Source organism: Necator americanus, chromosome I (genome assembly GCF_031761385.1).
Source record: "Necator americanus strain Aroian chromosome I, whole genome shotgun sequence".
NCBI classification, from domain to species: Eukaryota; Metazoa; Nematoda; class Chromadorea; order Rhabditida; family Ancylostomatidae; genus Necator; species Necator americanus.
Window position 1 is genome coordinate 11,152,518 of NC_087371.1, and position 14,153 is coordinate 11,166,670.

The 14,153-nt window shown below is 42.0% G+C and overlaps 1 protein-coding gene across 2 annotated transcripts; it reads left to right on the forward strand.

Annotated features, from left to right (window-relative positions):
* Nucleotides 1-762: 762 nt before the first annotated feature.
* Nucleotides 763-12,850, forward strand: RB195_005143 (uncharacterized protein; the record flags this gene model as incomplete). Of its 2 annotated transcripts, none has more annotated exons than XM_064177460.1 (10): nucleotides 763-879; nucleotides 951-1,022; nucleotides 1,086-1,193; nucleotides 6,213-6,272; nucleotides 6,375-6,434; nucleotides 8,075-8,152; nucleotides 8,239-8,364; nucleotides 8,424-8,485; nucleotides 8,552-8,604; nucleotides 12,834-12,850. In XM_064177460.1, 10 exons carry the CDS (start codon nucleotides 763-765, stop codon nucleotides 12,848-12,850), a joined length of 753 nt encoding a protein of 250 aa, XP_064034585.1. The 2 variants fall into 2 exon arrangements, with proteins under 2 accessions (XP_064034585.1, XP_013305105.2); XM_013449651.2 differs by having other exon boundaries at nucleotides 805-879.
* Between the last annotated feature and the right edge of the window lie 1,303 nt (nucleotides 12,851-14,153).

Here is a 14,153-nt window from a genome sequence, read left to right on the forward strand (position 1 = left end):
TGTGAGCATGGGGGTGGGGGGGGGGGGGGGGTTACGAGTGTGAGCATGGGGGGGCATGGGGGGTTACGAGTGTGAGCATGGGGGGGGGGGGGAGATTGAACGTGAACAGTATCGTACTCGCAATCAACACCATGAACTCTTTGTTGTCCATGAGAGGAGATGCCAACATAGTCAACGTCGTGATATACTGCTTTTAAAGTGGGAGCGTGCTTCGCGGGCATGAGCATACTCATGCTCAGTTCTTCCAAGCAATCCAGAAAAAAAGGAGGCAGCATAGAAATTGACTCCACTCGATCGCAGACCTGAAGGTGACTCTCGCAGACTCATACAGTGGACCTTCCTTCGTGGCACGTTATGAGAGGCCTAATAAGAAGGTGTGGTGCGACAAAGCTGTTTCGCACTCCGTTTTTCTGGATAATGGGGAATTGAGGGTGATAGCGCTCATGGTCGTGAGCTACACTCTCAATTCATTCTATAGTAGGCCACCACCGATCGCTACAATTCGCTATGGCCCCACATCGATTCCAACCGCTGTCTCCACCGCACCACTTCGAACGCACCTGCTTACGCAACTGCATCGTGCTTCATGCCGTTTTGACCAGACTATATTTGTTGTACGCTGCCTTCAATACGCATTTCCTCTTCTCACTACCGTGCCCCACTCGAAAGGCGTCCTTCGGGCTTAGAAGATCAATCCCTATCTATATAAGAAGTACAGTAATACAGCATTTCTCAGCAAACAGTAAAGCTTTTGCTCTCGAAATGGTAGAAAGTTTTCCGAGAGGAGATTTGAACTACCGTAACATGGTACATATTTGTATCTTCGATGCCACTATTCAAGAATTCACTGACAAAGGAGTGGATCTCGTGAGTACTTTGGTAAGTGTTCCACTTGTTCGATAATATATTGTTCATTTGGAATGGCTGACGTTAATCCCGTTTTTAAACAGAAAGGACTTGGTTACGAAGCATTCGTCACCAATGTGCTCGTTCCTCCTCATAACGTTTCGAACTATGGTGATGTGTGTTCTATTTCTTATACTTCGTCGAGGCACACTCGTCTGGCCTCAAGGTGGTGATTGCAGGTTAACGATGAGATCTCTTCGGAGACCACATATCTTCACGGCACAGTTGCTCGATTGAAAAGGAGAAGCAGTAGGATAGCAATAAATAACGAAGAAAAAAGCATTAAGGTTTGTTGTGTGATAATGCAAGAGTTCCAGCTACATCTGATCTGAGTTTCCCATATATCATGTGGCGTGACATGTTTCTTCAAGCTTTAAAAAATTTCTGGAATGAAACGCAGATCGCAGGAAAGTGCTAAAATAAAAATTAAAAAAATACGTATATAAGCGTGTCAGTGGCTGCACGAATGAGAGATGCGACATAAAAAGGGAGACGGCAAATTTGGGCGGATAGCTGGAATTCTGAAACTACACATTTTTCTTTGGGCATCCCTAGTTATTTGAAAAAGGGCAGTGTCAGAGGTGGGACAACTATGTAGGTTCTAAAATCGTCCAACGTTGAGAGGGCTATCATCGTAACACTGTACTTTTTCTCGGAGCTGGGGATTATGGGTAGGGTCAAGCGTGATGATTGGACACGATCCCTTCGTGCTCATCAACACTGCTCCGACAGTTCTTCGTCAGTACCAATCAAAAATATCGGAAATTTCCGTCTTTCAGAAATGCAACCTATAAAAGTGGTAAGGAACGAATGGTAAAAGGGAAATTCGGTACATGATAGAAACACGAAGAAAAACCAAGTAATTTTAGGACGTGGGAATATTTCAACAACATTTCAGAAACAAATTTTCTGAAATGTTACTTAAATATTTCCATCTCCTAAAAGTTTAAAAATATTTTTAAAGACTGATTAAAGTACATAGTGCAACAAAATAGAGAAGGGTGAGGAACATATGTTGAATTATAGAGGAACAACGAAAAGTAAAAGTGAAGATCTAACACTTTGTTTTGACAATCTAATAATCGCTCAGGTGCGACATCTGGCTGAACCAAATTTTTGCAAAAAAAAAAGAACAAACTTCTACTACACCTAAGAAATGAAGATTTCGACATTATATCGTTTTCAACAGTTTAAACATGATTTTAATAATATTTAATAGCATAAAAGTGCAGATTCTGTGCATATTATTGGGTCTGAAAGATAGCAAATAACTTTGTGGTAAGAGCAGCTTGAGAAATACTTTTAGTAGTATTCATTAGAATATGGTTAACTCTACAAAATAATCAGACTAGTGTTTTGAAAATGTCATTTTTCCTCATCTTAAATTTGGAAAAAACTCCGAAGTCGCAAGATATAAGATTTAACAGACAAAATCCTCATCTACAAAATACCGAAAGGCAAACCGCTCAACTTCATGTATGCTCTGAGCAGTTAGACTTTATCCATGCTTATAGCGCACTTTTCCGTGCTCGAACAAAAACCGGAAATTTAGCCTTTTTTCCAGTTTCAGGGAAACGAAACGGCGTTTCCAAAAAAATGTATTTTATGTGTGGAGAGAGGGTCTGGAGGAACCTTCGTGTACAGAATTTCTTCTTTCCCAGATCGTCTGATTCTCCCAAGATCTAGACGGGAATAATCCAAAAGAAGACACAAACTTCTTAATTTTCCTCATCTAAATTCCAAAGAAAAGAAAGTCACATAAAACAGTAGTATGATTCTTTTGTAGTGCAATCATTCTTCTATGGAACACTATTCAAAGTATTTTTCAGGGTACTCTTCTCAGGAAGTTATTTTCCAGACCTAACACTGCTGGCAAAATTTGTGCTTTTTTGGCCACTAAATTTTATTAAAACCACGTTCAAATTGCTGAAAACGATATAGCATTGAAACCTTGATTTTTTAGGTGTAGTTTCAAGTTTCTACCTCTTTCGCGAAAATTTGGTTCACTGAGCGGTCCCATTTTTACATTTTCAAAAAAGAATGTTTTTTAGAACCTACAATTATTTCAACACCAGTTTTCCAACAATCTTTCCTGTAAATTTGCTTCTTTTGCTGCTAGGTGTCTCTTCTTGCTTCTATCACCTACCGAATTTCAAATTTGTCATTCGTTACTTAGTAGATTTTTGGTGTTAAGTTTTCCAAGGACGCAAATTTTCGATATGTTGAATTAACAGCAGCGGAGAACTATTACAGCAACATGGAAGCTATGAAAGAGATGACACTAGCCAATTATAGTCCGCTGGTGCTTGGTACCAAATCTCATTTGGTCGTATCCAACTTTTTTTTTCTTTTTCGTGAAATTCACTTTTTTATTTCATAGATTATTACATAATGTGGAATAAGATTGTGTACGAAGCGTTCTCCAATACAGTGAGAACACACTTGACTGTACTGCAAAATGACAATTTTTTACTTCCATCTTCGTGAACTTCTTCTGAATTTCTGAATCTTCAACAACATGGCCAGAAAAACGATCAATTCTAAGCGTTTTTTCCTGATCAGAAGTCAAGAAAATTGCTGGAATCAACTAGGAACCGAATTCATCATCTGCTTGACCTAAGACGGCACTCTAATTTCTCGACAAGGTTGACGGATTGACAGAGAGGAAAAGGAGTTTAGTGAAGAAGGTCAAGAATGGTCAGGCTGCTTTGCTCAAGGCTATGTGTTCTCCTCTTCAGACTTCTAGAGCGGGTGATGTGAGCTCTTTGACTGGTTTATACGACAACACATGATAATGCATGGGGTGAACCATCGACACAATACCGATTACATCAAACTCGCTTAGAGCAACACGACATTGAAAAATGTCAATCTTGGGATGGGGCCGGTTATCACACAAATCCAGCATTTTCTGGAGCGCTTTATACAAGTATTCTACGTGTTTGTTTCAGACATCACCTGTATCACCTGTACTCCCGTTGTTCATCTATTTGCTCGAGCGGGCACCAGCACTTCCTTGACTTCGTAAAGAGGTCTGACCATCGCGTCGGCGGTCTTCCTGCGGTGCGTGTGATGTCGCGTGGTACCCAGTTGCTTACGGCTCTGGTCCAACGATTGTCGTTGAAAAGCCTCACGTGTCCGGCCCACCTAATTTTGCTTTCCTTAGCAGATAGTCTCTGATCATCGATTGGTGACATAGGAGTGACCTTCGAATCCCGTCCTTCACTTGCGTCGAGCGCGTTACTCGTAGCATTTCTTTTTTCATTTTTCTTCCAGACTTATGCTATTAATATAAACTCACTTACTGATCTCCCATCTCCGGGCAAATCCTGAACCTCTTCAACAATGGTGGCATCTGGGAGAAGAAACTTCAGAAAGGTTCACTCTAATTTTCTACAACTGTATTAATTTAAACCTACTCAAAATTTTATATTCAGTCAGAAACACCGGGTGGAAGCATGCAGGATCTCCATGTTACCATCGTACACCTAAAATGTATTTCATTCTTTCCTCATCATTATGGTGTGGTGTCCTCAATTCACCTTCTGGCCCACTCCCCTTCTACGGTGCCTTGCCCCCCTCTTACCGCCCCCTCCCTCTCCACCTCCTTCTTTACGGGTCATCGTTAGGACCCCATGATTGGAAAATTCCATCACGTGGTAATAAGTGAGTGATAGCGTATGATACGCTCAGTTAAGGTGATTAGATGATGATGTACCAAAGCGAACGAAATTTCAGGTGGTTCAAGATTATCTGCAATCGCTGCCCAAGACCGTAGACCTTCTTGAAAGGAACAGAATATTTCGCGGAGATTTCAACTTAATGAAACCATTCGTAGCTTCAATGACAACCGATAATTGACGGAAGGGGTGGATTTCACTTCTTGAGCTCTGCTCTTTAGACTTGCTGCTTGAATCAAGTCTAGAATGAGAGCTGGGCGTTGCCCCGAAAACCCTGAAAGCGCGCTCAGATCGACCATAACGCAGTTATCGTTGGAAGGATACGGGCGTCACTTTGGTCCTGGCTGTGGAACGCGCAGCCAAGATAAGCACTTCCGACTCTTAAAGTCATATCGTAGCTTCACAGTCATGGAGAACACGGAGTTTCCAAGGTGGCCATTCCACCTGGTCAACCTCTACAGCTACACCATCAAGACGCGTTCAAATATTGTCCTCGCAAAACATGATCACACACGTGCAGGTTGTACCTTAAGCATTCTCAACCAGGTATCGTTCGACTATTCCCACAATGAAAATCACTAAACTCAAAGGCATCACCTCACGAATCTGAGATGGTGTGGGTTTCAGGTGGGTTATGCCTATACGGGATTGTAAATTATGGGGAGGAGGTTGAATCCGTCAATTTCTTCCTAATTGCCGTAAAAAAACGGCCCTGAAGATGCGGCGCGTGCACAAGGCTTGCGCGCTCCAATACAACTCGTTGCAGGAAATAGCGCCGGAACGCTCGAAGCCGTATCTTCCGGGCCGTTTTTTTTATGGCAATCAGTAAGAAATGGATGGAATCACCCTCCTCCCCATAATCTACGACCCCGCATAGGCATAACCCACCTGAAACCCGCACCGCCCCATATTCATGGGGTGATACCTTTAACTTCTAAAGATCCCATTTCGTGCGTTCATGTGCAGCAGCTCACGACACTCGAAGATGCTTGGTAGATCCGTACTTAGGATTGTGAGAATCAGCACTGACGGTCGTCTGCGTTTGACACATTCAAATATTTGGTTTCTGTGGTAGCATCGAGAAAAGAAAGTTCATTCTGGTTGGGCCGTCCCTCTACTGCGGCCGTGAAATACGACAAATTATAAATAGGATCTTCTCTAGAAGGTGAATATCATATGTCTACATGTCTAATCATCGCCTGCAAGACCACGGAGTTTTAGTTTATAAATGACAAGAATACTCGTATTCAAAGTATGTTAAAACCCTTTTGACAATTTTTTATTGATTAGAGTTCGGCGGTAGATACGTTTCACTCTGACATTGGAAAGGTTATTCAAGATCTACCCTTGATGGCAAGATAACATCTTTAGTGACCACTAGGGCGGACCCAAATGGAAAACTATCGAATGGAAACACATTTAAACATAAAAGTGGGTGCACAGTACAAAACATGTACTGGAATCTAATGATTAGAGGTAAATAGACCATCGAAGTGTGAGAAAACTGAATCCTGAAAGATTTCCTGATTAGTTGAGTTGCAGCCTCGCCGCTGCGCTTAATTGTCTTTAAATTTGCCTTTTCCTTAAGGAGTTGGTTTTTTTTTTTCACAGAAATACTTTTCGCAGGGTATTCTGCAGAAAATGGATGCAGCGAAACATAAGAAAGGAAGGCGGGGAATTCGTTCTGTGGGTTTTTTTTATTTTTCTACAGAAATTTGGAGTTGTTCATGGATCCTCATCTATCAAATCCTCATCTTTATAGATGTCTTTATTTTACTTTTGCTTAAGGGTAACCGGAAGCCATCGCACAATGGTCTGCATAAAAGAAAAGAAAAACTTGGGCGTAGTGTGAGTTTTTCTTCCCGTTACTTTCAAAACATTTAAAAATGTTGCTGTTACTACTACTAACACTTCACAAAGTCATTGTGTTGTTCTTCTATTTGACACTGTAAAAAATTTAGTAGTGCGGTACACTACCAGATTTCAGTCATCAGAACTTCTACAACAGCTGAGACTGTCACTACTAAAATAATTCCTCTTTTTCAATTTTCCTCTCGTAACACTTAAACTCTTTATGATAAAAGTAACTCTAGAATCATGTTGCAGCTACTTTAATTCCCTCCATACATTTTTAGTGGCAGCTATTTCATATGCAGTGCACTCAGACCAAGTATGCGGAAGGGTCACTCCCTTAACGAACTCGTCGCAAGTGCTCGAAGTACTAGATTAGTAAAGAAGCAAACACATGTTCTGTCCTATGGTTTAGTTCAATGTGTATCGATCAGTCTTACTGTCTGTTGGTAGAGCGGTTGAGATACGAAATTTGAAAGTCGGCCTTAATGCAGGTGTTTTAAGTCTTTCTATTGGAATTTGGTCAATCAATGACAGACTACAGCAGCGAAAATGAAAGGCCAACCCTTCTCTTCCCCAAAGTGATGGTTTCAGAAAAAGACGAGAATAGGGAAAGAATAACGTTCCAAGTGTTCCTTCGGCGACTCTCCGCTTAGCCATCGCGTGAGAGCACCACTCCTTGTCGACTTTTCGTCGGCTCACTTTCCGTCGGTTTAGTTGAAGTCGATTATGCAGCGTAACGCGCCTTGGAAATCTTTATAAAATTTCGGATTTAGAAACTTCTAAATTTTAGAGTAATGGATTCGAATTCGTCACGACGAGAGAAAACGTGCCTGTTCTACCTAACAGATACGATTGTGAAAGATAGCCATTCTAAGATTTCTGGGTTGAAGTAACAACATAGATGCAGTTGAGATCTCCACTGACGCCAGAAAGATTTCAGATCATGTTGCATTATTTTATCATGTGTATGCTTGTACAACTCTGCATCCGAACCGAACACATCTCATCAGAGCAGAAAGGTGGAATGTTGTCGATTTGAAGCCCAATTGGAGGATCTTTTTCAAAACTTTGCGAACAACGAGTAGCATTTCATCGAATAGAGAGCTTGAACAGTAGTTTCATGGGGAGGCAAAGATTGTTTGAACGGATATATGATGTTGAAATCAGAAGAAAACTTACGGGAAATTGGTGATGATTCAATAGAGAGACGTATTTTTTGGAGCGCACTTGATCAGTGATGAGAGCCGTTAAATTAGCTAAAGTGCCACCAACTTCATCATTGATTGCGTTCATCCATCGGCTCAAGGCTTCAGTGCGCGAAATGTGGTGCTAGGTCACCACTATTTCAAGAACGTTCTTCTCTGCTGACCATTTCTAGTTTGACATAACTGAGACACTTGAGAACTTTGAAAAGTGCATCTAATAGCTTTGATCTGCGGCAGGGCATCAATTTCGTCTTTGTAATTGTTCTAATGATCCTTTCTGAATAAAAGAGCCTGCCGGCTTAGTCCCATACATTGTTTTCACCTTTCTTTTTGTTCAAGAAGATAATTTAGCCGAATGACCGAAAACAAGCATACTTAGCATGATGTGCATTAGATCTACATATTAACGTCAATCTAAATTCGTTTTAGGAAAACGCTACTATCAAAGATGTTGCGAAGAGAAGATCGGTCCGTCACCCGACAACTACCATTGTATGCAATTTTCCTGTGAGTTCCGCACTTCACGTTTTTGCGTTTTATTAAAATACTTTGTGTCGAACTTTCATTTTTCCGAAGTAATCCTACAACTACAGGGTTGTAAGACCATCAGATTACGTTGGAGTGGTATCAGGGATCTTAAAGATCACGTTAGAGTGCACTGGGGAAAGAGTGTGCTGAAGTGTCAACATTGTGACACAGTGCTGTTGACAACCCAAAGGGTAGCGTTTACGCAACATCCTTTATCTGTGTGGTTTACATTGAGTTGTTCCGTTTTCAGTACTACAACCACTTTAGAAAGTACCATGAAGGAGAAAGAAAGAAGAAAATGGGGTTCCTGGAGTTAGTTTATGTCTAGTTTTTCTATTCTTGTTTCATTGTCGTCAACGATTAGCTTTGTGTCTTAAGAACGGAGCAAGATCGCAATGAGCTTCGAGGTGTTTGGGAGCAATGCTTTCCAGGTTTGTCTCACTTGAAATCTATAATGATCTTTATCATAAATAAATCATTCTACTAGTTCTCCAATTGCAGCTATTTTCTTACTTTCCTTCTTGTTGTTTCCAGTACATGTTTTTCAAACTGATTTCAGGAACTAGAATCTGATATGCGCACATTGGTAGATACATACATATTGTGTTAATTTGACTGTGACAAGCAGCTGGCATTCGTTTGCCATTGGAGGTTATCCATTCGCTTGAACACACTGATGATGTTATTCGGAAGACTGCTAGTCGTGCAGTGATTTTTGAAGGAACGCTTTTCTGCTGATTCGATCGAAGCTAGATAAAGATCATGATATACCAGTCTGAATGTCCGGCTAAAGCCGGACTTCAGACTTTCGGTGGTTTTAGCTTCGCTCCCCTTCACTGATAAGTAAAAGTTAATAGTAGTGGTATCTTTTCTGTAAAATTAGATTTGTGTTTTTTTTAACAACGCTTTCCTTCTCTTCTTCATATTATAAATTAAGGCGAAAGATTACGGAGTTTTCCTTCTAAACGCGTGAATTCTACATTTGGAGAATATTCGACTATCAGCTACAAACACTCCTTCGATGCCAGAATAATAAAGATACAATTTGAAAGCATTACTCGAAGTATGGATATTCCTCCTGATTTCCCCCAGTAGTTATCACAAAATGATGTTTTAACATAAAATGACGTGAACGACATGTTCCTAGTGATAAAGATAACGTTCCACATCATATCACATAAACATCCTGCTACTATTTAAACAGCCGTTTGCATGCATGTTTCCACTTTCTGAGAACGGCATGCTACAAACTTGAAGCGAAGGAAGAAGGAAATAGGCACGCGGGGGAGTCATAAAGCTGAAGAGCAAAGCGCCCAGTGGTCACGGCAATGAAACGGCTCCAACTATTTATCTTTTGCGTCATGTACACTAAGTTATTGCGCACCAATGACCGGGTCCACCGACGCCGGTGGATCCGTCACATATAGCAATCTGGCGCCGGCGCACCAATCCGACGCCGGTGGGCCCGTTGCACCCTCTTCTATACTTATCTGGCGCCGGTGGACCCGTCGCATCTCTTTTTCTGGATATCTGGCGCCGGCGCACCAATCCGACGATGGTGGGCCCGTCGCACCGCCTCCTATGGGTATCTGGCGCCGGCGCAGCAATCTGACGCCGGTGGACCCGTCGCATCCCCTTCTACAGGTATCTGGCGCCGGCGCACTAATGCAACGCCGTTGGACCCGTCCCACCCCTTTCTATAGGTATCTGGCGCTGGTGCACCCGTCCCACCCCTTTCTATAGGTATCTGGCGCTGGTGGACCCGTCCCACCCCTTTCTTTAGGTATCTGGCGCCGGTAGACCCGTCGCACCCCAAATTATAGCTATCTGGCGCCGGCGCACCAATCCGACGCCGGTGGGCTCGTCACATCCCCTTATATAGGTATCTGGCACCGGTGGACCCGTCGCTATAAAATGGGTTGCGACGGGTCCCGCGATGTCGGATTGGCGCGCCGGCGCCAGATACCTATAGAAGAGGTGCGACGGGTCCACCGGCGCCAGATACCTATAGAAGGGGGTGCGACGGATCCAGCGGCGCCAGATACCTATAGAAGGGGGTGCGACGGATCCAGCGGCGCCAGATACCTATAGAAGTGGGTGTGACGGGTCCAATTTCGTCGAATTGGTGCACCAACACCAGATAGCGTTGAAATGAGGTGTGATGGGTCCCACGGCGTCGGATCGGTGCGCAGTAACCTTGTGCAGATGTCGCGAAAGGTAAATTGGACGTTCCATATTTATGGCCACTGCGCGTGTTGCATTGCACCTCTATGAATCCTCCACGTATCTATTTCCTTGCACGGTCGCCTCAACTTGGTGCCATGCCTTCTTCAAAAAGTAGAAACACTCACACAAACGGCTGCTTAAATAGTACCCAACAGCTTACATGATCTGATGTGGAACTTATCTTTATCAGTACAATGATGCTGTTTACGTTATTTCATGTTAAAACATCATTCTTTGATAGGTGTTGGGGAAAACAGGAAGAACACCCATACTTCGAGTAATGCTTTAGAATTGTGTCTATATTATATAGAAACCGAAGGAGTGTTTGAAGCTAAAGTTCGAATATTCTCAAAGTGTTGCTGACGACTGACGCGTTAGAAGGAAGACTATGAAATCTTTTGCCTTTATTTGTAGTAAGAAAGAAGAAAACGTTGCTAGAAGAAGAGAATTCTGATCTTACAGAAAATGTCACTACTACGAACTTCCATTGATCACTGAAAGGGAGCAAAGCTAAGATCACAGAAAGTCTGAAGTCCGGCTTTAGCCGGACATTCAGACTGGTTACCAAATAAATTGCGCTGAACTAAGGATGACCATATCCGAAGCTTACATAAAATACCTTAGCTATTCATCTTAACTGCAGGCATAACGAAACTAACGCAGTTGGGAAAACTGTGAGGAAATATGGAGTTCGTGGTGTAGATTACGAGTATGAGCGTGGGTCCACTCAACTCCTTCTAATTGTTCTGAAAGATGGCGTTTGATCCTATCAGATACGTTAGTACACGCCTCCTTGTGTACGCTCCGATCCAATCAGCAGCCTACTCATTGGTTTTACTTGAGAAGGCTAGTGAGGAGATCCAATTGATATTCAACCACTCGCTCTCGGAGGCGGAACGTGCTCAAAGGTAGAGCGTTTTTCACGTACTCTACGGAAAAAAATCCAAGTTTTTTTTTTTAGGGCGACTACAGGGAGTCTTGCAAGAAACGCTCATACTCATAATCTTCACCCAGACCTCAATTTTTTCCCACAGATTTCCACAGACTGAATCAGTTTCATGAAACGCTGTCTTTAACATTTGCGACCAACTTATCGGCTGCTATAGCTATATGCAGAGTGCTACCAGCGCTGGTGAAACCCGTATACCCGAGTAAGAATCGTTGTGAGCGCTAAAAGTAAAGCAATACAATAATAATACATAATAATAATGATGCATTTGGAAAGTTCGACTTTCAATGAACCAGTTTCAAACAATGATGTAATAACCTTCATGTGATAAGCTAGGAGTACCAGAAAGGTCCCTATGTTCGCCAATTCCTGCTCCGCCGTCCTTCGTTACTGTATCTGTAGGCTGTGGGAAGCTGCAAAATCGTTCTTGCTTCTACCCCTAGCGTTTCACTCGCGCAGGTAAAACATGTGCGCGTGCATCCAGTGGATGATTATTGCCAGAGGAGCAATGGCTTGGCTCTTCATGGAAATCTTAACGGAGAACGATGGGGCAGTTACGAATGGAGCGACCTCTAATAGACTAGAAAGGTTAGCCTCCTTCAAACACAAGGCAACTGCATCCTTAAAAGATTTAATTGATGTGCGAAACAGATGATAGGTAGGCACTCACTCAGTGGGCTTACAAAACAGAAAACAACTTTGGACTTCCTTTATTGAAATCCGTTTCGATATTTTATTTTAGAAAATGGCTGAATAAAATCTTCTATTGATGCTAATATACAATGAGAGCATTACTGGAGCTACATACTTCCATTGGGCAGTTAACCTTTGGCTGCCTTACGGCAGTAAAGAGTCAACAACAAAAGGGCAAGTAAGTAACGCAAAATGTCCTACATTTTGAGCAAAATAGGAGATTCTTGCTCAAGATGTCCGCCCCCCGCGTGTTTTACCTGTGCTTGTAGAAATCTGCGAGCAGCTTATCCACTATTGATTAAGGGTCGAGGCGTAGTTTTTAAAGGTGCTGTTGAAGCACTTAACTACCTACAAATTCAAAGACCCCATGAGCATTCAAAGTTTCCGCTTACTCAGCATCGTATTTCTCTGCAGACATAGAATTGAGAAACTAAACTTTACAATGTAAATTAGCCGTGAAATTATACAATAAATTGATATTTTACATTGTGAGGGAAAAAGATCCCCTTTCCATTTTTTTTTTATAAATGTTTTGGGGGTAGATTTTTTTTATTAAAAAAATAAAACCATTTTTGGTTTTTTTTTTTTTTTTTTTTTGAAAAAAAAACGGGGGAGGGGTGGGGGGGTGGTGGGGGGGGGGCCCCCCCCCCCCCCCCCCCCCCCCCCCCCCCCCCCCCCCCCCCCCCAACCCCCTAACACTGGAAATTTTCCCGGTATTTTTCGTGTTTAAGTATGAATTTTTTTTTTCGTATGAAAGTGTTACAATTTTTTCAAAGAACTTTCTTTTTGCAGATGTAGCTTTCCGCTAGTTAGCCATGTGAAGGTTAGCACCAACGTCAGTAGAGATGTTTCCCTTTTCGTGAATTTCTTGGTAATTTGTCTTAGACTTCAAGTTTTTAAAAATACGTGTGCCTGTAGCTTTGATATGTATTGTTATGATTCCTAAGTTGGGAACAGTGGAATTGCTTTTTATTGTACTCTTATTTACTTTTATTTTACTGTACTGTATTCGTACTCGTAAAATCATTGGCATATGCAGATAGACACGAATGTCTTTGAAGATTCTCTTTGAGCTACAGCAGTGGTAGAAGCATAGATACTAAGGAGAAATTACCGCTAACAATCAAACAATTTATCTACATATTCAAATAGGGTGTAAGATTCGAGGATGTTATGGTAGGTGGGTTAGAAACACCTCGACAAAAATACTGGTACTGTATGGATATGGATTACTGTACGTAATCCTCAGCACAAGGAACCTGGATTATTCTCCTCAAATACCGCTTCTTTCCGCCCATCCTTTATTCTAGATATAGTATGCGACTGGATTCGAAAAATCATTGGTTTAAGCAGTTTGAAACGTTTGAAATTATGTGCCGTCTTCTTACAATCTTCTCGTCCCTTCCACGAGTTCATGGTTTTGAAATTACCTCCTTTTCTATGGTAAGAGCTCTTTCAAAATTGTGCTGAAGGAAACAGTCATACGTGTTAACAAACAAGAACAATAAAATGACAATTGACTCTCGTCTTATTGGACTAACTTGAATTACACTATTCCTCAGGGTGCATGGACTGTATGGTTGTTGTTTGTTTGGAAGGATTGTGTCTGTGTCTGTGTAATTGTAATTGGCTATCGACGACCATTGAGTTGTGTTCTATTACCCTTGCATTTTGAGAAGTTTTGTTAGCCAAAGATTTTACTAACAAACCGTTGCGATAATCCATTTCTCAAGTAACATTGAGTAATCCTAAATAATGTGGTTTTTTGTCTATCTTCTCTGAAGAGGTCACAGTGAGTTATACCCAGCTATATACTGTACGAGTGTATATTGAATTCATCCTGTGCTAGCTGATATAGAGTACGGGAAGCGCTGCTCGATTTTTGATGTTATTTTTTGGAGTGAGCGGATGTAGCGCAGTTGGTAAGAGGTTCCGTTGTGACAGCACGATCGATATTTGGTTCGAAACCTCCCTAGTGCCGGCAAAGCCTTTCATCCATGCGGGGTCGATATATTGGCACCACGCTTGCCTGGGAGAATTGAAAACTTAGGCTTGATACACTGGCTAGACACTGCAAGTTATTGTAAGGGGGCTGCGTGCATGTTCATAAAC